The sequence below is a fragment of the Protobothrops mucrosquamatus genome, unplaced genomic scaffold, assembly GCF_001527695.2.
Source record: "Protobothrops mucrosquamatus isolate PMUCROS unplaced genomic scaffold, P.Mucros_1.0 scaffold906, whole genome shotgun sequence".
In the NCBI taxonomy this organism is placed as follows: Eukaryota; Metazoa; Chordata; class Lepidosauria; order Squamata; family Viperidae; genus Protobothrops; species Protobothrops mucrosquamatus.
Window position 1 is genome coordinate 548,865 of NW_015387158.1, and position 24,033 is coordinate 572,897.

The 24,033-nt window shown below is 37.7% G+C and overlaps 1 protein-coding gene across 1 annotated transcript in view; it reads right to left on the minus strand.

The window, feature by feature from the left end:
• The window catches only part of PLEKHA5 (pleckstrin homology domain containing A5), a 103,171-nt gene that overhangs the window by 33,043 nt on the left and 46,095 nt on the right, over nt 1-24,033 (minus strand). Inside the window, exons 8-13 of the mRNA XM_029284757.1 lie at nt 19,214-19,679; nt 16,344-16,430; nt 13,948-14,067; nt 13,118-13,171; nt 8,721-8,801; nt 1,293-1,355 (exon numbers count right to left, since the gene is read on the minus strand). Coding sequence (XP_029140590.1) covers nt 1,293-1,355; nt 8,721-8,801; nt 13,118-13,171; nt 13,948-14,067; nt 16,344-16,430; nt 19,214-19,679 — 871 coding nt within the window. The remainder of the gene's footprint in view (nt 1-1,292; nt 1,356-8,720; nt 8,802-13,117; nt 13,172-13,947; nt 14,068-16,343; nt 16,431-19,213; nt 19,680-24,033) is intronic.

Below are 24,033 nucleotides of genomic sequence, written 5' to 3' on the forward strand. Positions count from 1 at the left end.
ACCCAACTTGGTTCCCATCCAACAGTAGGGGCTAGTGACTAAGATATCAATATAGACTATTGGCCACTTGAACTGCTTAGATTACAGGCAGTCCTCAATTTATGAGCATAACTGAACCTGGAGTTATGGCCATAAATCATGCTGGTTGTTTATTGGGCCGTCATGTGACCAACGCGACTGTACAACCTCTTCTGTAGCTGTCATTAAGTGAATCTGCAGATGTTAAGCCAACCCACTGTCCGCAATGGACATTTTTTTTTTTTTGCCAGACACAGGAAGTAAATACTGGTTTTCCTGCAAAAGGCATCGTAAATCGCGGCCATGGGAACATGAGATGCTGTAAATAGCTGTGAATGCAGGACAGCTGTCTAGTATCCAAAATGAGAACATGTGATCGCAAGGTGCAAGGTTTGTGAGGCAGCCAGCAGAACTTTGAATCCAGGTCATAAGTACTTTTTATTTTTTTTTAGTACGTTGTAACTTTGAATGGTTGCTAAGCAACCGGCCATAAGTCAAGTACTACCTTATTACGATGCTGTTCAGTGTTGTTCTTGACCATATTTTACGCAGGCAAGAATGCCAAAATAAAGCTGCTGTATTTAGAGGAGCCTTGGGAGTATCAGAGCAATGAGCTTTTGACACAGGGGTCTTCAAACTTGGCCCTTTTATGACTTGTGGACTTCAACTCCCAGAATTCCTCAGCCAGCTGAGTTACAGGTAGTTCTTGACTTACAACCACAACTGAGCCCAAAATCTCTGTTGCTAAGACAGTTGCTAAGTGAATCGCTGCAGCTGTTAAGTGAGCAACATGGTTGCAAAGTGAATCTGGATTCCCCCATTGACTTCGCTTGTCAGAAGATCACAAAAAGGGATCACATGATCTCGGGACACTGCAACTGTCACAAATACGTCAGTTGCCAAAGGTCCAAATTTTGATCACGTGACTGCGGGGACGCTGCAATAGTCATTAAGCGTGAAAGCTGGTCAAGTCACATTTTCCTGTTGTAACTTTGAACGGTCACTAAACGAACGGTTGTAAGTCAAGGGCTACCTCTACTTCCGGATATAAACTGACACATCTTGTTGCTGTGACCTAAATGATCTACCTTAGGTACCTGCAGAAAATATTGTACATTTTTCCTAATGATTCAAATGCACCTCAACGGTATAACTCAACTCTGCTGCAAAAAGCTGGAGAGAGATATTAGATTGTTCACTTGCGAACACACAACAGTTCTATTTAAAATAAAAGAAGAAAAAAAATCAATATTCAGAGAGCTAACAGTACTTACATCAATATCCAGTTCTTCTGATCTGTATTTGTACAGAGCAGCCCTACTATCATCTTGCGTCAGCTATAACAAGGAAAAACACCGCCATCAAACCACTTCACTAAAATCAAGCAAAACCATGCATTCCGAAGCGCACATTTAATTAAGCATACATTACTTCAGATCAAAATGTGAAGCACTTAATATGCCTTAATCAACACACACTATGCAAATTCGTTCATAATGGATGCCAAATTTAGATTGTCAGAAAGGAGAACAGTTTTATTCTCGCTGGAAAGCTTCCCCAAAGATGAAAACGGAACTGGCACGATATCTGCGAGCTTCAGATAAGATCATAAAATAATCTAAATTTGGTTTTGTTAGCCACTCAAATGAACAAGAACCCCTACGAAGCAAATTAGGAGTACATAAATCAGTGATACCAGAATATGAAGCTCCATCCTGCCTTTCTTTTGAAAGCTCCGTAAGACTTACTTGAGATGTATAGAAGAAGTTATTTTCGGTTACATCTTACAACAATGAAAAACAGAAATACAATTGCCTGTAGATAGGTCCTGGTACTTTGGGTATATTTTGTTAAGCTTTCTTTTAAAAAGGGCTTCTCATACAACAACAATATGTATAAAAAAGATTTCTCTGTCTTGAGAGGGGAGATACACCAGTGGTTCAAAATGTAAGACACTGGATGAATGTAGGAAGTATTGAGAAGATAAGCATTTAGAGAAGCATTCACTGCTACACAGGGGCAAAATAGCCCATTCTAGATAAACAGTACAGACTGGGAATTTCTAAAAACAAGCAGGAACGTTGGTTACACGAGATTTCCCAGCCTAGTTCTACTATAAACCATTGTTCTGATACCTCTTTAGAATATAAACTTCTAAATGGAGTGGCAGCTAGCACAATCAACTGTGGTGTGAAGGAAATTGTCTATGCATTAGATTCAGTCTCACCTCTACATTTTAAGACTGCTGAATTAGCAAGGTTCTTTAAAAAAAAATTCTATGGAATGCCATTTGCTGCGGCAAAATCCTTTGAGCAAATCCACACATTGTGCATTAATAAACGGACAGAGGCCCAGTACAGATGCAATGCCCTCATGTGTTTGTGAGCACTTCCCCATTCCTTTCCACTCTTTAACCATGATCTTGTGCTAGGTCTGAATCAGCAGTAAATTAATTTTATAATTAAAAGGAGAGTCAGAGTTTTAAACAAGTGCTTTAAACAAATTTGCAAGTCTGAGATAAAAGACAAATGAGTTTGGAGCAAAAGTAGATGAATGGAGATACAATTTTATGGTCAGGAGAGTGGGAGAAGGGAAAGAAAAATGCCCCAAACACATATGCGCCTAATTGTTACATCTGTACTGAGGCCATCACAATAAACATTTTACCAAAGTGCTGAATCCTTTACAATATTACTTAAGTTATTAGTTCTCAAAATATCAATTACCCTCTTTATTTTCACATTCATGCACAGTATTTTTGTGTATGCAATTAGATTAGAAATCTAACCTCATTGTGTTTAAAACAATAAAACTAGAAAGACAAACATGAGGCAAGGATTTAGCAATTCAAATATTTCAACCACAAAACAGATCCGCCGAAGTTTTTTTTTTTTAAGTGTTTCATTTCAAGGCATCTATCCTCATGCAAATGCGCTTGGTGACAATCTGAGAGAATGAACTGCGTATTAAAGCCATATAAATAACTTTGCTTTGAAATGAACATTTAATGAAATGAGCACTGGAAGATGAAAAAGCCACAGCACCTTTAAATTCAGAAAGATTATATATTTTAATTTGGTATGATATTTAGTACCTTACTTTACAACCCACTTGAATATATTCTACACAATTCACCTTGATAGGAGAAAGAATTGAAGAATGGAAATATATATATTTTAATGATAAAACAGATATGCTCAAATATGGTTGATGTAAATCTGGCCAAGCTCTCAAAGAGAAAAAGATATGAATCAATCTGCAGAAATTATAGGATGAAATATATGTTTTGTCTCCAGCTGTCATTTTTAATGAAGTTATAGACATTTCTAAATCTTAATTACCTATTTTTTTAAATCCTAAAACTGAAGCAAATGCACTGATAATTGCTTAAACTTCTTGGAACAATATAATCCATCTAATTAACACCCTGTGTATCTGAAAATAATGACAATTATTAACAGTACATTCTCCCGATCTCACATTTTCAGGAATGCAATTTCAGAAGGAACGATGTAGCATTTGTCCATAACTTAATAACATGCCACACTTCAATGACACTGAAGTTCACATACTGTGTGCTTTCAAACAAACCATCGTTTTCAGTTAGTTTTTAACTTTAAGCTACACAGTTGATACTACCTATGAATTGAAGCACAGATAGCAATTATATTTTAAATTCAGTTATAGGCTTGGAATCAGAGGAGATTTCTATTGGCTCCAGAGTATGTAATCTACAGAAAATAAAAAGAAACAACAGTATCCTCAGTCTTTTTTTGGTAGTCTGAAAATTATTTTCTAAGGAATAGTGCTGTCAGAGTTCTTCATTTTGAAAACTGCCAATGGTACAATATATTTCATGGGATGACAGCTTGTCCACCGTATCTCCTGATCTCTCTGAAATGTTGAAAAATGTTGTAAATATCTATCCACAAAATAAGGTCAGGCTAGACTTAAGATGGAAGAAACTTTCCAAGTGGAAAACAGCACAATCACTTTATTAACTAACCTAATATCATCTATTGACTTTTTAGTGGATAGTTGAGGGAGTTGTATTTGAAACTCAGAAAGAAGAGGCAGCAGCGTTTACATGATTAAATGATGGGCAAAATAAAGTGCATTGAAGATAACTCATTCTGAAATCTAAGGAAAAGATAGAGGCCCCATTTCCAACTTTTTATTCAAAAAGGGCCTACCGTAGATGTTTTAAGGCTTGATCCATGTTTGATCATATAATAAAACCACCATAAAGACTCAAGGAACAGTGCCATCTAGTGCCCAAACAACAGTACTGCATACCAGGCTGTCCATTATCATCCAAACAGGTGATCGTGTTTTCCCACATTTTAGGGCAGGGGTCCTGAACCCCCAGTCTGTGGACCAGCACTGGTCTGAGGCATGCCAGAAACCGGCCCGCACAAACAAGAGAAACTCCATCCATGGGATGCAGGCAGCATGTGAAACCACACCCCTCCTGGTCCATGGAAAAACCTGTCTCCATGGAACCGGTCCCTGGTGCCCAAAAGGTTGGGGGCCGCTGTTTTAGGGCCCTGGAAATGGCTTAATGCCAAAATAGTCCATTGGCCCATCTACTTCAAGAACTGTTTTGGGGTAGCTCCATCTGCAGAGATCAAAACTTTTTTTTTTTTACCAATACAGTTCTACCACCTTCTCCTTAGAAAAATGTGTCCTTCAGGTATTCCATAAGAAACATGGCAATTATATTCATGACACCTCACAACTTGATTTTTTTTTCTACATGCATAATTTAAGAATGTTGCTTAAAACTCAGCATGAAGCCTAAGGGCACTAGAAAACTTTGGCAATCTTGAGAGAGTAATGAGGGGAAAGAACCATTTCAAATACAGGCCAAATGCTGCGATGAACACATAGGATTTATAACTATTACTTCCTACAGTTGTAACATCAATATATCACATGTTTGCTAAGTACTATTTTAAAAAGCTGAATTTATCACGATAGCTACCCTGGAAATGGTATATATCAAAGCCAATATTTAAAATGCAGAATTAATCAAGATGGGCCTTTGGATAAGTCCAAAGCGCCCTTGGGCTGAGACTTCTGATATTACTGAGGACTGAGAAATGTGAAAAACGTAGCAGGTAAAACGTCTTCTTTCATAAAGATGCCATAAACCTATCACTTCCTATCTCATTCTGATAATATCTTTGCACCCGGAAGCTTAGTAAAATAAAATAGGGTAGAATATTTCTATATAATTCTTGGTAATACAGAAAAAAAAACCCGGATTGACAAAAAAAGAACTTCAAACTTTTAGACTTCACAAACTTAAATGAAAAAGAAGTATACCGCATTCAGAAATATGGAAGTTGAGTCATTTTTTGGGGGTATGAAACATTTCACTGCTTATCAATCTAAAGAAGCTACTTGGATAAGCAAGGAAACTTTTCAAACAAACAAAACAAACACCAAAGAAGTCCAGTTGCCACAACTCAACTTCCAGACAATTCTACTTGGATGACTGAGAATCTTCATTGAAGCATTCAGAAATAGGCTTATAACATCAGCATAATGCTTTTTTGGGTTTAGATTTCTTAATGATGGAAAACGACAGGCACTTCCCATCACAGCTGCTTAGAAAGCAAAGAGCTATTACGGAAACAGCCGTGGGAGACGGACACCAATAATGCCAAGCTCAATCTCATATAATGGGGCTTCCATACATTATATGCATCCACTATATGGTAAACTGCTGCCTGTCACCAAACTTAAAAATAAATTATTGGTCTTTTGTAACTCATCATAAAGTTGTTACGTGGTTAGCAAATAGCCAGCATGCGATGCAACTCAAAGCACAAAGCCTCATGAGATCACAAGCAACCATTTGAAAATCTGTTGACTCAACATCTTGACTCAACATCTTAAAAGCCACCGAGAGCTGTGGGCATCCGAGGGGTAGAGAGTGGGGTGAGGCCAATGATGAAATTTGCGTTGTGACATCATCATGGAAACTCTTCTTACATCCTTGCATATCATGAGGCAAGTATAAAAGGGCAGTGCGTAAATCACGACATTTTGCCGTGTTTGGCTAGTTACAGAAACTTGTGCAAAGAATGGGGGCTTCTGAAGAGTAAGAGTTGTGTCTGGGAGTAAAAACTAGGAAGGAGGCATGCAAAGGAATTACTCAGAAAATGAATTTTGGTGCTAACTTTTCTGGCATAAATATCTTACTCACTTCAAAGATCAGTTTACTCTCTCTTGTATATGTCCTTGCAGAATATTCAAGCATTTTTAGCCACTTGAAACTATGGGAACATTTCTGATCTTAAAGGAAATCATTCAGTGCAAGCTAATCGATAAAAATTGCAAATATATTTCCCCCAGTTACCATTTGGATATCCTGAATTAAATCTTTGCAATTGATAAAGATGGTATGTTGAAAGCCATCCCAACTGTGGAGTAAGGAAAATGACTTACTTGACAAGAGTTATGCCATCTCTATTGCCAGGGTGCAAAACATACTTTAAGTTCACAACAGACAGATACTACTTAGAAAAAAGGCCGGATAGACACCTCCGTAATTCACTGAACTACAAGAACGACACAACCAGACCTGTAAGATTCTGATGTTATAGCCACTCTCAATTTCCTGTGGAGTTGATTTCTTAGTCTAGTCTATCTAGTGCAGGGGTAGGCAACCTTGGCTCTTTTATGACTTGTGGACTTCAACTCCCAGAATTCCTGAGCCAGCCATGCTGGCTCAGGAATTCTGGGAATTGAAGTCCACGAGTCATAAAAGAGCCAAGGTTGCCTACCCCTGATCTAGTGTAACTGACACCAACAAGTGACACTTAGCTGACCTTAGCTGATCTCAAAAAGCTAAGCAGGATAGGACTTTATTGGTACTTGGATCATAATCCAGCAAGAAATTATAGAACCATAAACTACATTGGGAAATTGGGGGGAAAAAAACCTCTCACACAGAGCCTCTCAAAAGGGAAAGGCTGTCTACATGCCAACAAAACTGCATGGATGTATTCATATAACCACCAGGAGGTCAAGTTCAACCCCAGACAGCTGTGACCCATCTCATTAAGCTTGGCAGGAAGGGGTATGAGATCATGCCAAACACAGATTAAACCTCGAAAGCAACCATTCCCAGCTGTACTTTCAATTCAGTTTGCTTGCACATGCTAAAGACCCCTGTGGGGAACTCCTTCTTCAAAACTCCACCTAGGCAATCAGCTACAAGATGATTTTTGCGAAGGACAAACCAAAACTTCCAGCTTGGAAAAAAGTGAAACTCTAAACCTGGGTTAACTAAAGACAAAAGATAACGATGAGGAATCCGTGCTTGCTTCCTATTCTTTTCATTCTAAACTATTAAACCTTCCTAAGAATTTTATTTTCCACACTTGGCGGTTAATCGTGAACAACCTGTCCAGTCTCAGAGAAGTTTAAGAAAATGAAGCCGAGATTTTTATTCAGTGCAATATTTGCACATTATAGTTTATTTTTTTTTTAAAAAAAATAATAACATGGTAATTCTCAGTGAGAAGTAGTGTTTATTTATAATCTAACAAAGCCCACACATTTGAGCAAAACTGTAATAGCACGATGGCTGTCCGTTAAGAGAACACCACGGTCCCTGAAGATGTGGAATCTTGGCAACCTGCAAGGTTGCCAAGTATTATCCTAAACAGGTTTAGTGGGGCCCAGGAAACACATCTGGTAGAGCCAGGTTTATTTACCATACCTAAAGGGTCAAGAATTGCATCTGCCCAAGCTTTCTGCTATTCAGCTACTAAAGAAAATTGAATGCTCGCCATTCATAGGCATCATTGACCTTCCATGTGGGTCCAAGCTCAGATTATGAGTCAATTTGAGTTTGGAACCTGGGAGCCCTTGAGATCATAAATTGAAAAAAAAAATATGACTCTATGTGTTAAAAGGAAACATCATCCCCATTACCAATCAATTTATTTGGCATTCCCATGCAATATAAGATGCTCAAGTTTAAATTATTATTCCAATGATTTTTCTAACGAATATGTTGATGTTATATTTCCATTCAGCATATTTCCTCTCTTAATAATCATGACTCAAGACTGACTTTGTTTGCTGTGACTTTCTGAACATAGTGCCCTTAAGGAGCTATATTCCCCAGATCAAAGTTAATTTTGATCCTTTTTAACTCCCAAGAGCAACAAGAAAACGAGCAAGAGAAGGAATGCACGCAATTGTCCAGGAACCTACAACATTTAGTAATTTTTTTTCCCTCAAACAAAAAGCTGCCAGAAAATGACAACATGGCTGGCCTGCTTTTTGCATTAAACCAAGATTAATTCCTTCAAAGGCAAAAGAAAGAAAGAAAGAAAAGGAAATTGCATAGATCCATGCTAGGACAAATGTTGGAAGCAGAATATACGGGATTAACCTACAAAAAGCAGCAATTTGTTAAATATTCTGGAAAAGGGGGGAAAAAAAGTTATCCAAAGGGGGACACTCAATACTCAAGGACAAGTACGTTCAGCAAAGCCATGCTAGTGATACTGCAACATTGTAGGAAGCATGGATGATTTGTGGTTTTCCAAAAACAAAAACAAAAAAGGGGGAGGAACACCAATGTCATGGATAAACTGGAGGGTAACAACCAAAAACTGTCACTGAGGAAAAGTTTTGCAATGAGAAAAAGCAATTTCATTCACTATCCAAGACCTTACTTGATGGTATAGTTGTGGTCTTAGCGCCGAGTTCTCAATCATAGTGTGAACCAAGATGATTAAAGGTTCATTCTCTTTCATCTATTTCAAATCAGGAGGAGCATACAGCAAACATCAGTTTACAGCACGGCTAGATTTGAAAGACGACACTGTAAATATAGCCTCTACTTTAATTGTTTTCCATTAGTGCAGCAGTTTATAATTCCTCTCATGATTAGTAAACTGTACATTCCCAAGAGCTTGTTAAAACTAAACTGGAAAAAACCTATGAATTTAAACTAGGTTGCTGAACATTCCATATTAGATTAAGCAGTAAATATCATTAATAAGATTCTAGAAAGCTTCCCGAGACAGAATATAATTAATTGAGATGAATAAGGTGCTATTTTCATTATTCCATTTACATATACTCAGTTTACAAAGATTAAGACATGTAGCAGAGTGTAGGAAAAAAACTGTGCAATATGAAGACCTGTTTGGGGCAAAATAGAGGTTTCTGGAACGTATCTTTTAAGATCTAAGGTAGCAACGGTGTGCCAACTTGGAGATTGAACGAAGGGTAGACTTCACCCAACTTTTTCTCCGTTAAAGTAGCTCTTTCTCCTCTCAACCCTTAGTAGGACCAGGTCTAGACCTAAGATAAGCCATGTATGAATTATGGCCACCAAGAACTGTGCTTATCTTACCATTCTACAGTGTAAACTACAATTCAAATAAGATTTTTTTAATGAATGCCAATTTAATTTTCATATACATTTCCTGACCTTCAATATAGCATTACAACATAAATCTGAATAGTTTTTTCTGAAAATAGTTCATATATTTACACAGCTTCTAACTCAATTTTCTGTTACGATAGCTGTTGTCTATTTCATATTATTTACATTAACTGCTTTGTAAGCCATATCTGCTTTGATCAAGTATAAAGTTTTGGAAGTTGTAAGACTGAACAAAAAATTCTGAATACTTTGAATTCATTTATTGGACTTTCTAGTTGCATTGAAAAAAAGGAGGATAAATGCTCTTGACACTGAGCTTTTAAGGATTTGGTTCAACTAAAACGTGGTGTATGCGTTTAATACAGTTCAAGAAAATGCACCAATATATATATATATATATAGAATTTTAGATTATATGTGTCCCTTTGTACAGATTCCACTGATCTATTTACTTAGAAAAGAGATGAAAACAACTTGGCATTGCGATATGAAAACCAGGAAATAAATGGCAGAAGATACAGACTGGAGTGAGAGATGGGAACTGTTAATAGAATTCCAATAGCTGTGTAAGAGGTCATGACAAACTACGGCACATTTTCTATGTGTATGTGAGGAAGGCAGCTCGCTTAACTATGAGCTGGGTTCTTTTTAGTTGCAGAATTTTTTTTCCCATTCTAACCATCTGTTCCAACATCATAAAAAGGGGCTGTTATTTAATGCAACAGCTTTTCCACACCAAAATTTAATAGAGTCAATTATATATTTTTCCTAAATAAAAATAATGTTGTAGCTTTCCTTAGGTACCAATATTTTATTTATGCCAATGGATTTGTGGCTGTTGTTAGTACAAGGGAAGACAGATTGCCTTTCAGAGATTTAATTCATTTCTGTCAGCTGCAAAGGTTGTACTGCATATAACAAACGGTAAGGTATGAAGCAGAGACAAAAACATGTATATTTCTTTATCTCAGAGAACAGTTAGTTGATTTAGCAATTTCAATTTCAATCCATTTTCTTAATAAAGCTTTACTGGGAATGCTTGAATTAATGTGATGCCAGCTCTCAACTGTCAAAACTAACGTCATTTTTATTCAAAAATAGGCCTGTGATGAACACACTTCAGACAGGAAGTATGAAATGTCTGTTTAGGAGGGTCTACGACAACTCACCAAGGACCACTCGCTGTGGGACAACTCACCACAGGACAATTCAACGCTGTATTAATTGTTTCAGTCAGGTACTTTTATTATTATTGATCATGGATCCGTCAAAATTAATTTAACTTTTCTACTTGTTGAACTGTCCCACGGCGAGTTGTCCCATTCCGTGTTCAGGATAACAGCAGAGCAAATATACCCATAGAAGAAAATATCTGTAGCTCAGGGTTGAACTGTGGGTCCTTGTCGCACTCTAAATGGGGTGCTTTTCTTGCAGACGTTTCATTACTAAATGAGGTAACATCATCAGTGCTGGAAGTAATGAAATGGCTGCTAGGAAAGCAACCAAGCTCAGAGGGCACCAAGAACCCAGCAGTACAAAAGCTTGTGTGAAAGTGCAACAATACATATAAAAAAAAAAACTCTGCTGGACATAGTGTTTCCATGCAGATAGGGAGTCTCTGGAGACATTGACTTAATAGCAATGCCAATATGCTAAAACTAGGCTATTTCACCGTTTCTCAGTGTGATGTAGTGCTCATAAGCAATACAAGGTAAGAATGAAAAAATGATGTCTTTCACGGGTTATTCAGAGCTATTGTTAAAATGACTCGGTTATATAGAGTCAGCTCTACAAGAAATGGCTGAAATGAATGTAAACACAAGCCCACTGCATCTAGTCTGAATATTTTAGGCTGCCCAAAGGTGAACATAAATCCAGCAACATGACTTTAATTATTACGCATTAATTGTATGCACTGAAATCCAATTGAGTTTTCAGCATTGCTATGGTGAGTAGGCAAAACCTGTCTATCAAAATTTGGCAGACAACTGAAAATCCTGTGTTAGCATTACACATAGCCGCCATAAAACCTGTTTTAAATGAAACAGGGACTTCCCTAAATTTCAGCTCACCGAACATATTTAACTATTGTACCTTATTAAAAAATAAGTTCACTTCAAAAATGTTTTTGTACAGTAATATGAAAAGCAGCCTCTTCCAGGAGCATACGATAGTAATAACACTATTTAGGGAGTACTAATCTGTTCTCAATATCCTTGAAAATACTTGCCATTTTCTCCTGCAGTTTGTAAAGTGTTTCAATTCGAATGTATAATTTTTATTTCTGGGCAAGCTGAATCAAGCAATCTTAACAATCTCTTGCTTGAGACACTTCCAAAATTCTTAAGATACGTCGTTAATTGAGTTTCATGCTTTCAAACTGTTCAAAATGGAAACAGTATGAACTGCATATTACAGCAGTATACATTGTGAAATGAAGATCAACCTTTACGCTTAAGAGTAAAAAATTTATAAAACGAAGAGATTTTATGTTGGCTCCAATTAATAAAAATGTGGGCTAGCCTCAGGCATGGTGGGCTAATGTTGGCTCAACAGCATTCCAATCAAAAATTTAGCTTTGTAATTGCAAAGACAGATGATGATAAAGGGAAAGTAGAAAGCTGGAAAGAGCTCCCCATTTCTTTAGTAAAAGTTAAGGAGACAAGAGTCACAAAAAAATAATGGCAAGATTTTCGTTTCTGACAGCTGCATTTGGTGAAGCCTGTTCTAAGTAAGGGAAAACATCTGCAAAATATAAATATAATGGCATAGACTTGTGCTACAAGTTTAATAATAATATTATATCAGAAAACAGATAGTCAGTGGAAGAAATAGAAATAATTATATATAAAATGTCTTCATTTTGACATTAGCATTCTAGATAAGGACCAGACAAATTACAGATAGTTCTCAGCTTAAGACCAGAATTGGGCCTAAAATTTCCATTGCTAGCCAAGGCAACTTTTAAGCGCGTCACACCCAATTTTACAACTGTTTTTGCTACGGTTGTTAAGTGAATCACTGCAGGTATAATTTGAGTCATGTGATCATTAAGCAAACTTGGCTTCCCCCACTGACTTTGCTTGTTGGATGCCAATTGGGAAGGTCGCAAATGGCGATCACAAGACCCTAGGATGCTGCAATCATCATAGAGACAAGAACTAGAATAGGGGTCTTCAAACTTGGCCCTTTTATGACTTGTGGACTTCAACTCCCAGAATTCCTCAGCCAGGCACGCTGGCTGAGGAATTCTGGGAGTTGAAGTCCACAAGTCATAAAAGGGCCAAGTTTGAAGACCCCTGAACTAGAATTACCAAGAACTAGAATTTTGATCGTGTGATCATTGGAATGCTGTGACAGTTGTAAGTCATTTTTTTTAGTGCTGTTGTAACGGCACTGAATGGTCACTGAACTGAACTGTAACAATCACTAAACAAATGGTTGTAAGTTGAGGACTATGTGTAATATGGCACTGAACCCATTCAAATAGTGCATCCCAAATGATACAATATAGGACCACGGGATGTGTCTTGGCATTTAAAATTGCCGCTTTAACAGCCGTAGAAAATTTTTCACAATTTTAAAACTGCAGCAATGTGTAAAAGTTCTGTGACAAAAAAAGGAATAATTAACATATGGTTAAATATAGACATAGAAAAGAAAAGCTATGAGTCCCACCTGATGGTCCAAATAAATGGCATTCCTTTGGAGATGATGAGAAAGAATCTCATTCTAGCAACCCGCATTCAGAGAGGAAGGAGGAAAGAAAGAAAGGGACAGATACGAAGAGGTGAAAAAGTCATCCAGGAAAGAAAAAGACACCACACATCTTAACTTTAACGATTTCTAGATTATGCCTGCAGATGTCATACATAAGACTCAGTGAAAACTGGGAACCGTAAAATTTATATTGGCCTTTAGATGCATTAAGTAATATTTCATTGACATAAAGCAACCAAAATATAAAAAAATCATACTGGCTTTTAAATTAATTTTAATGAGTTAATTTAATTAGTGAGACAAAGTTAAATAAGGTTGCAATTGCTTTCAACGTTACATTAGCTACAAAAATCAGCTTTCAATATTAAAACAAAACGAAGAAAAAAAACACAACAAATCATGTTAAATCTATTCAGACTATAAACCCTTTGATACACGTGAATGTATTTCCTGCAGCTAAACACCAATTGTAAGTTGTCACAGTGAGGAGAAAAGAGAATGAAACCCTTATGCCAGATTGCATTTATGACCTCTCTAACCTGTTCTGGTTTCAGAGTTGGGTGTCATCTAGTAATTTGCACAATTTAGAGTTCATGAAAGCAAAATGCCTTTGGATTGTTCTCTTCACGTGGACAGCAATGTATTTCACACCAGAACTCAAAGGGTTAATAGTAGAACACTACAGACAACCAGGAAAGCAGAATCCACCTTAGGAAAAGATGGCCCAATGCTATACAGAGTTGGAATGAGGGAAAATGGCACGCGAGAAACATCATTTCATAGCTGACCTTTGGACTGCTGGCCTCAAGTTTTAGTTGCATGAGTTGTGCTAATGTGTGTTCCCGGATACTACTCAGTTCGGCTTGCTGCCTTCTCAGCTTTATGAGTAGCAGCGTGAGCTCCTCTGGCTAAAGGAACATTGGGTAAGAAGCCAACAGGGGAAAATTAGTTAATTCTTGTCCTGGACAAAACTTTGGTTTTACACTTGCATTCAATAATGCTAGCTAGTATAGTATAACCAAGTTATGTCAGTCCCTTTGGAGCAAGAGGACTGAGGATGCTTTTCAATAAAATCTGTCTCAACCAGGGGGAAACCAAAAAGTTTGGGGTTTGGAGTGAACTCCTCCAATGAATCGGACAGAAGGACGACTAGGGGTGTCATTGCAGCTACTTTTATTTTGTGCACATCATAGTAAAACTTGGTTTACTTCCCATCCCCCAAAGCTGGGAAGAAGCCATGAAGGTTGTGTGTATCCAAATGTCTTGATTATTTTGCCTGAAAAGTAGAAGCTATGGAAACTGTTAACTGATTCTAAGGGTGGAAAAAGAAAAATAATGAAATAATCCATAATTATTTTTTTTTTTACAAAAAAGTCATATACAATTGAAGATGGCAGATTCAAAATACAATTCGCTTTTTACTTTCTTTTATTACAGTTACAGTTCCTCCCACGTTCCCCAGACTACTTCTCAGCACATTCAAGCTAAATCTGAAGGCACAAAAGCACAGCTTGATGTTCAAGGATCAAGGATAAATTGTGATAGAAAGTGAAAACATCCTGAAAGCAAACACTGTGTCACCGATTCATAAACCTGCATTCACAGATAGACAGCTGATGTAGAGACCTTTTTGAATCAAACAGCTACTTTATTATTAAACTACGAATACAGCCAATGCTTCAAAATAAGTTATTTTGCTCTGACATGTAGCAGGTTTTTTTTTTTAAAAAAATATCTTATGACTGGAGAACCAGTAAATTATTCTACAAGCATCCGTTGCAAAGAAAAATCCTAACCTTGAATATTTTAAGACAGACCGTTCTCTTTCACTCAAGTGATCTAATGTGCTCCATTTTCTTGCTGTTATGTATCTTTTCCCAACACAAGATGTTATAATTTGATTAATACATTTCTTGATTTCTCTATCCTGGATCCTAATCCCAGCTGTTTACAGACAGCTTTTTCATTATTATTATTATTTTTTTGTTTTGACCGTTAGTCCTCCATTTCCAGAACTGCCTCCTTTATGCTCCCACAGTACTGCTGAGATTGATGTAAGTCCCCGGCATTTTCGACAAATAAATCTCACCAGACTGATTCATGTATCAACAACTCCCAAATAACTTTAGTCACCAAGCACATATCTTTTCTATATAGCAAACTGTAATCTTTCTACAATGTGCCATGTTCAATTTTCCTGAGGCAAGGACTTGTTCCCACATCTAAGAAGAATATCCCATTCTTTGTGGATGTATCTGCTACACAAGAACAGGGCCACTTAGAAGCTTTGGAATTAGGCCCTCATTTTTTTCTTAATGGTTTCAGATTTGAACATCCACATTGCATAGTGATAAACTTAAAAGTGTATTCATAGCACACAACACTAGCAATTGTGGATGTATTTAACAAAGCCCAGCAGAGGGAGCTATCTTATGTTTTATACTAAACAACTATTATTTCCTTGAGTATTTTTAGTAGAAGTTCTTATGTATTTTACTACACGCTTACATCTGTGTAAGCAATCCACCAGTGTTTCATTTGGAGAGACTTAAACTGCATAGAAACATACTCAAAAAGAAAAACAAAATCCACATAGTCATGGCTGAATTCAATGAATTTTGGGAAAGTCTGCAGAAATCTATAATCTGTGAACTAAGGCTTTGATACCTAACTGTCACGTACTTCTCATGATGTGGATAACACTGCAATTATAGGGTAAATAAATTTTTGTCATAAGACAGCACAATACATAGTCAACTGCCTAGAGCAGCAATTTTCTATCTAATTGTGACTCCTATCATGAAATAATAAAAACCCTCAGTAACTGGCATTTCCTCTTTATCATTTAATGGCAAGTCAGTCTGTGAAACGGACAAAAAAAATAAAATCTTTATAAATGCTCTACTGTTGTCCTAGAAGTGTCTACATCCTTCCCTTCCCGGAAATATGCAGATCAAACAACAGTTGAAACGAAGTAAGAACAGATTACCCTTGCAAAATTTAACGTGCGCAGGCAGAATTGACCTTTTGGAAAGTATACCCTTTATGGGCTGAAAGAATCAGGACAGGAAATTGCATTTAACGCGGACTCTGTAACTAGAACAGTTGTCAGAATGTATGTTACGTTTTATAGGTTGCTCTTAAATCAAAAAAATGATGGACTAAATATAAAAATGCCACTCACATTTTTGTCTTGCAAGCTCTGGGGAGTAATAGGCTGTACACTCAAGCCAGCTGGAATTGACCTTCTTTCAGGCACATAGGCATGCTGCTATTTTGGGGGGGGGGGAGAGAAAAACCAAACAAACCATGGGCATTGTAATTGAAGGCTTTCATAACCAAAGGTTAAATGTAATATTTTCTTTTTTTTAAAAAAAAGTTTTTTATTTATAATACGGTTAAAACAAAGATGGACATAACGTGACATTCCAGAATAAATATTCCTAACAATTTGTTCCTCTTAATACATATAGTTCTTGATCTCTATATAAACATATTCTTCTATACAATACAGTTATACATACAGTTATATATATTTCTATCTTAACACTAACTTAAAACTCGAGCAATTCTCCTTGATTCACACCAGTAATAAAATTTGTCCCAGATTTCAAAGTAATCTGATTCTGTCTTATCCTTCATTTCCATTGTGAGCCTATCCATTTCAGCACATGATAAACTTTTATATAAAATCTCTTCTTCTGTTGGGATTCCTTTATTCCTCCGGTTTTGAGCATACACCAATCTGGCAGCCGTGAGAATGTGTAACATCAAATAAAATACCCCTTTGTCGAATTTCTGCGTGGTTATGCCTAGTAAGAAGAGTTCTGGTTTTAACTCTACCACTGACATTAATATTTCTTCCAGCCATTTTTTAATCTTATTCCAAAAGTCATGGGCACTCCCACCACATATGGTAATATGACCCTATTGCCAATTTACATTTCCAGCATTTGGAAGAAACATTTGGACCCATTTTAGCTAATCTTATGGGTGGGAGATGCCATCTGTAGAACATTTTGTAGAGATTTTCTTTGTAAGAGGTGGCCAGAGAAATGTAATATTTTCAACATGCTTTTCCAAGCCAACTTGGGGTTTATGTCCAAAGTGAAGGTGTTGGTTAATAACTTGTCAGTACAAATATCCTGAAATGTTGCACTTTCATCTGAAACTTTGCAAATATCAAGATGTCCCAGAGGACAGCATCCTTCTGACCGAATTTATAGTAACATTTATTTGCCACCCCTGTTTTGAGGAAGGTCTCAAGGCAGCGAATAGGTAAGAAAATCTACTAGAGGCTCAAATGTGTCATCCTGACATAGTTATTAGTATGCTTTCCCCTTACACTTTCAAGAGCAGGGGATCTTCAAACCTGGCCCTTTTATGACTTGTGGACTTCAACTCCCAGAATTCCTCACCCAGGCTTGCTGGCTGAGGAATTCTGGGAGTAGAAGTCCACAAGTCATAAAAGGGCCAAGTTGGAAGACCCCTGTTCAAGAGTTTGGGGAGCAGACTCGTGAGCACATATAGAGCGAAGAGAAAAGCAAAGGTTAGAAAACTACTCGCATTAAATCCATTTCATATATTGGTAGTCCTCAACTTACAACAATTCATTTAGTGACCATTCGAAATTACAATGGCACTGTAACATCTCTAGGAGGATATCCATTGCTTACTCTCTCCATATGGAGACAGTAAAATCACAACGTAAATCATGTCCCCCAACATTATGGGGCCTCTAATTTTGTAGTTATAAAGCCAAAAGAATGCTCTCTTGTATGCCATAGTCCAGGGGTAGGCAACCTCGGCTCTTTTATGACTCGTGGACTTCAACTCCCAGAATTCCTGAGCCAGCATGGCTCAGCTTGGAAACCTCTCCCTTTTCCCTCAGCATGGCTGGCTCAGGAATTCTGGGAGTTGAAGTCCATGAGTCATAAAAGAGCCAAGGTTGCCTACCCCTGCCATAGTCTGAGTGGAGGAGAAGAACTATAGTGTAATTAACTCTTGGCAATCTTTCAAACAACAGTTTGATGGACTGCAGGGGAGGATGGTTATATTGGCTCTATGTGCCCACTGAGTTAACAGCATAAGATCCGCAAAGCCATATTGATGGGGGGAAAACTATAAAAGAAGAACATTGTTTATGTACCCAGGACCCCATGATCCACAAAGACTTGGGCGTGGCCTCTAGACCCAATCCAGAATATACTGTCAAAGAGCGTACATTATTTTCATGTGGCAGAAAAGGACAACAATTAAATGTAATGGATATTGCATTTACTGTATTTAGTTGATCAAATGTAATCTGAGTGAAACCACAGCACACCCCAAAAAGGTATCACAGCTCTTTATCTACTATCAGTTGCATAAGGAAGAAAAGCTATAGCGAGCTGAACCAACCATTAAAAGCAGATATCCTTGTGGCCTGTGGGTAGGTTCAGGGGGAGTTTGTGAACTTGGGTGGGATATCCAAGATTGGGTATCTTATTTCCCCAAACTGTCAAAGTGGTCCCATAGCGTAAAAAAAAAATGAGAAGAATCCCTGTACAGGTAGTCCTCAACTTACGACCACAATTCCGCCCCCAATTTCTGTTGCTAACTGAGACATTTATTAAGGGAGCTTTGACCCATTTTGTGACATTTCTTGCCACAGTTGTCAAGTGAATCGTTGCAGATGTTAAGTTAGTAACATGGTTGTTAAGTGAATCGGGCTCCCCCGTTGACTTTGCTTGTCAGAAGGTTGCAAAACGTGATCACATGACCTGGGGGACACGGCAACCGTCATCAATAACCCATCAGTTGCCAAGCGTCTGAATTGTGATCACGTGACCCTGGGGATGACGGAATGGTCGTTGTGAAAAACTGTCACGTCGCTCTTTTCAGTCCATTGTAACTTCAAACGGTCACTAAATGAACTGTTGCAAGTAGAGGACTGTCTGTATTATAGGCAAATTATAAATAAGAGAGGGCTGTTCTAGAGCGGCTGCTATGCATCCAGCCTATCTTTTGGGAGACAAACATTGCAGCAAGTTGCCGAAAGCAAAAACCCCTCACCTTGTTGTGATGTGATCTGTGCCTACGCTCAATGGTGATGTCTCCTCTTTGCACGGGGGAGGACACTTCCGACCTGTAGTTCCTCTGAGGGGAGTATCCTTGGAAACCTGCTATTGAACCATGGGAAGGTGATGTGGGAATCAAATGCATTGTTTGATCAGATATATTAATCATGGTTTTGGGACTGCTTAAAGTACCGTGTCTAGTAAGAGTTGTTTGCTTATTGTAAAACTGCCGTTGTTGCCATTCGTAGAGTTGCCACATGGTGTCATCCCGCATCGATCTTCTTTTATCTTCAGCTGGAAAGGATCCAAGGGTCTTATCATAAAGAGGTGCTGCACTGCAGATGCTATCTGGCCTGGTCTTCATGTTTCTTGGAAGGGTGCGATAACCTTCTGGATAACGAGGTACGACTTGGGCTCGATGGCTTGGCATATTTCTTGGCAGAGTCTGATAAGAAATTATGCTGAAACAAGACATCTCCATTAGTCGTTTAGAAAATAAATGGGTACCTTAAAAGTAACATGTAAAAAATTCTCTTTTTTTCTACATTTTATCTCTTCGGGTAATTTAGTCTTGCATCCTACTTTGCAACCTTAGGTCAAACAGAGAGAATTTATGCCTTACTCCGTCCATTCAAACCAAAGGAGGCTGCTCTTGAGAGGAGGTGATACCAATAGCAATCCATGAGTAAGTTCATGGCAACATGTAATGCCTTTAAGTAAATAGAAGTGTTTCGAAACCCCCCCCCCCAGGAAAAACTGTATGTTATGATTCAATTAACTGCTTCAAAAGAAAGTATTTGTTTCTTGAGGTTGGCAGAATACGTGTTTATGGAAACAAGCAAAATGCATGTTAGAACTACAAGTGTTCATTTTCATCTTCATCTATATAAATAAAAATGTAAATGTTCGTTTGTTCAAAATCTTAAATCTCTGAAAGTTCTTCACCGATTGCTTTGAAATTTTGACACAACGTTGCATTCGAATACACGCGTGTTTTTATATATCTATATTATATATAGATGCCACACCTGTGACAGGTAAAAACATGCTTTTTTTGAAAAACAGCGCCATCTGTTGGACGTAAAAGCAACACACGCTTTTTCCAGACTGAGCCACAGCAACGCGTGGCCGAGGACAGCTAGTAATTAATATATCTGTTATGATGCAACTACTAGAATTTTACCTAGTCTGACCAATAATAACTGCAGTTTCAACAATCTGGGAGGTGCCAACTGGAGAAGTTTATACTAACATATTTTTTTTATAATATACATTACCAGGGATTGCCAGAAAGAAGATATGAGTGAATCCAAAAGCAATCAATGCTGTAGTTATTATCTTATGTGCACTGGAAAATCATATCTCCAAATGTTTACGTTGCATATAGTTTATCACCAAGATCAGTATCACCTCTAAGGAAAGAAGTATCTTTTTTTTTTATTACAAATCTGAACCTATTGATTTTATTAATTCATGTAAAACATGCGGTTACTACATCTGCATGGGTTGATACATGTATGTACAACTACAACCCCACAGACATTCTTCAACTGCTGAAAGCTTTTGGTATAAATAAGTTAACGTTAAACTCAGTAAGCTTAAAGTATGTAAAAGGAAAGAGAACGGACTGGAGGGATGGGGAAAATTTTTTTTTAAGACAGTGCAATCATATCTAAATATGCTTTTTACAAGAACAAAGCACGTTTCTGATTGGGACAGCAAAGATACACATGACTTTGCAAATATGAAGGCCAAGGTGTGTAATCTATAAACTGTTTGGAAGGAGAGACACAAGTAGTAGAAAAACAAATACCCTCTAATGCCCACAGACTTTTCATAATTGAGGGGTATGGCACTTATCTTTCTAAACTACTTCCCTAGAGAGCACATAATGACTTTTCCTTGGAGATCTATACTTTACATAAGAAATAAGTAGTGCCCTGCTGGATCAGACCCCTGGCCTATCTGATCCTGCTGTGTGTTCTCACAGGGGCCACGCAACTGCACAAGGAAATCCACCAGTCTCCCAGCAGATGGCCTTCATCAAGGCTAAATAGCTGTTGATCCCCATGATTTTCATGAATTGATCCAACTCTTTTTGGAAGCCGGTTGAGTTGGTAGCTAGCACTACATGTTTGGTCTGTTACCTTGTGCTCACATGCTCTGCATATGTATTGAAATAAGCTGTGCTGGCAGTCAGTAAAATAAAGGAAGGGACAATATGAAGAATTGCAGAAGATGGTATTGGTGAAGTTCAATGACACAACCTTTTAGCAGCCTGTTTGGTATGCACAGCAATACAGCTATGCAAATTCTGGCTCATCTTTTTTATTTTGAAGATTAATACCTTCTTAATATGTTCTTAACCCATTATTTTATTAAACATGTTGCTTCATATATTCCTATATTAAAAACACAGTGACTTTTTCCAGGTATGAGAAATTAATTGTTCTGAAATCCTCCTCTAGTATTTTGGTCTACATAGATAAGGTTATGAAACAACTTTGGCCACTTACAACTAAGTTCTCATTTGTTCAATTAACTATTTCTAACTAAATGTGCATGTCCCTGTTAGGTTTTTTTTTAGCTTTGTTATGTTTTTATTTAAGGACTAGCTGTACCTGGCCACGTGTTGCTGTGGCTCAGTCTGGTTAAATGGAAAAGAAAGAAAAGAGAAAGTGCGCGTTTGTAATATGTTTAATTTCACAATGTTTGTGGGTATGCTTTTATGTCCAACAGATGGCGCTGTTTTTCAAAAAAGCATGTTTTTACCTGTCACAGGTGTGACATCTATATAATAGTAGGCATATAAAAACGCGCGTATTCGAATGTAACATTGTGTCAAAATTTCAAAGCAATCGGTGAAGAACTTTCGGAGATTTAAGATTTTGAACAAACGAACATTTACATTTTTATTTATATAAAAAGATAATGCACCAGATACTCTTACAGCTGAAACCGTGTCTTAACTACAGTTAAGCACTGTCTGACACTGAAGTATCTCGGCGTGACACTCGACAGGATGCTCCCTTTTAAACAGCATTGTCTGAACACTAAGGCTAAAGTCAGCTGGAGGAACAGTATCATTAGGAAATTGATAAACTACACATGGGGAGCTCAACTATCTACGTTGTGCACATCAGCTTTGGCCTTGAGCGTCTCTGCTGGAAAGTATGCTGCTCCAGTTTGGGGCGCATCTGCACACACAAAACAAATTGATATTGCTGTCAATGAGGCAGTATGCTTAGTGACAGGTTGTCTCAAGCCTACACCAATTGAGAAAATATATCCTCTCGCTGGCATTGCCCCACCTAAGATCAGGAGAGAAGTAGCAGCAGATGCCGAGAGAACTAAGCAAGAGAGTGATCCTTGACATCCTCTGAATGGACATGTGCCCCACGCCCGCCAACTCAGATCTAGGAACAGCTTTATGGCAAGAACAAACATTCTTGAGCGTACACAAGAACAAAAGCAAATTAAAAGATGGAGGAACTAGACCATCGGGAAAGGAATAACATTAAAGGAGGATATGGCTGAAGGATCTGACCTCCCTTATACTACCTGGAGGACCCTGAATAGGTTGAGAGTTGGAATGTCTAAATGTAAAACTAATAGAGGGTAACAACACGCTGTGCAAATGTGGAGAAATACAGAGCCCATCCCATCCGTTGGCACGTCAGCTACTACCAGAAACATGTACCGATAATGATTTATTTTTGGCCAATGACAAAGAAGGTGGCTTCATTCTGGCAGTTTCAAGTTTGATCTAGACATGGAAGAATAAGAAGAACTAGCTATACATTCATCTCTGCAATAAACCTCAATTTTCAACACTGGCTTTGTAGTTTGTACTGTAGGGTGCAAGACTAAAAATTTTTTTTACACTTTAATATGATACAGTGATTACAAATTGGGACAAAATTTATATAAAACAAAGTGATGCAAAGATTGACTATGCTCACAACACCGGAGACAGATGCTTCTTGTATGACTTTGTTACACATACACAACTATCTTCAGTGGATTTACCAATTGCTGCTGTTCCAAAATCCCTGGGAAGAGGGTGAAGACTTTAAAAGTCATTAACGCATCACAAGCAGACAACTCAAGCTGTGGTCACTGAATTTCCATTCTGATCATGCTTAAGGCCTCATGCTCTAGCAAGGTTTCATTCATTCTCATGTTCTTAAAAATAAGACAGCCTACCTAGTTTCTTTATACACGTGAATGGGTAAGTCAGAGTTCTTTATCCAGCTTCCTCTAACCTAGTTTCTCTCTCCCTTTCTGTATCTAGCAAATAAGTAGCTTATTCGTCATCTCCTTCTCTCTAGATAATTGGCTTTTCATGCAGCTGCCCTCTGTAAAGAGAAGAGAGGCAGAGGAGAATGGGGCAGGTTACCTTGCTACGGAAATACTATGACTGAACCAAGTCCCAATTCTCACAGGAGTAATAGGAACAGGTTTACAAGTGGAATACTTGTTATAAGTCCTCAGGCATCCAGCTTCCCTTCTCCCCCAAGCAAAATACAAGGTTTTTTTTTTTAAATAGTAACTTGAATTCTGCAAAATGCCTTGAAATTATGGAAAGGCAGGATAATCACTGTTAGAGATTTTTATGAGAAGAGATTTGTTACTTCCCTGGGAGCAATGATTGATCTCCCCATTCCATTTTCGCTCTAGATTTTATTGACTTTCCTGAAATTAATATTATATTGTTTTTAGTAGCATATTTCCTAAAAGAGAAAGCAGGCATAAATCCACTTTAAGCAAAATCGTCATTTCTAACTATATGGTCCACGCTAATAATTTCATCCA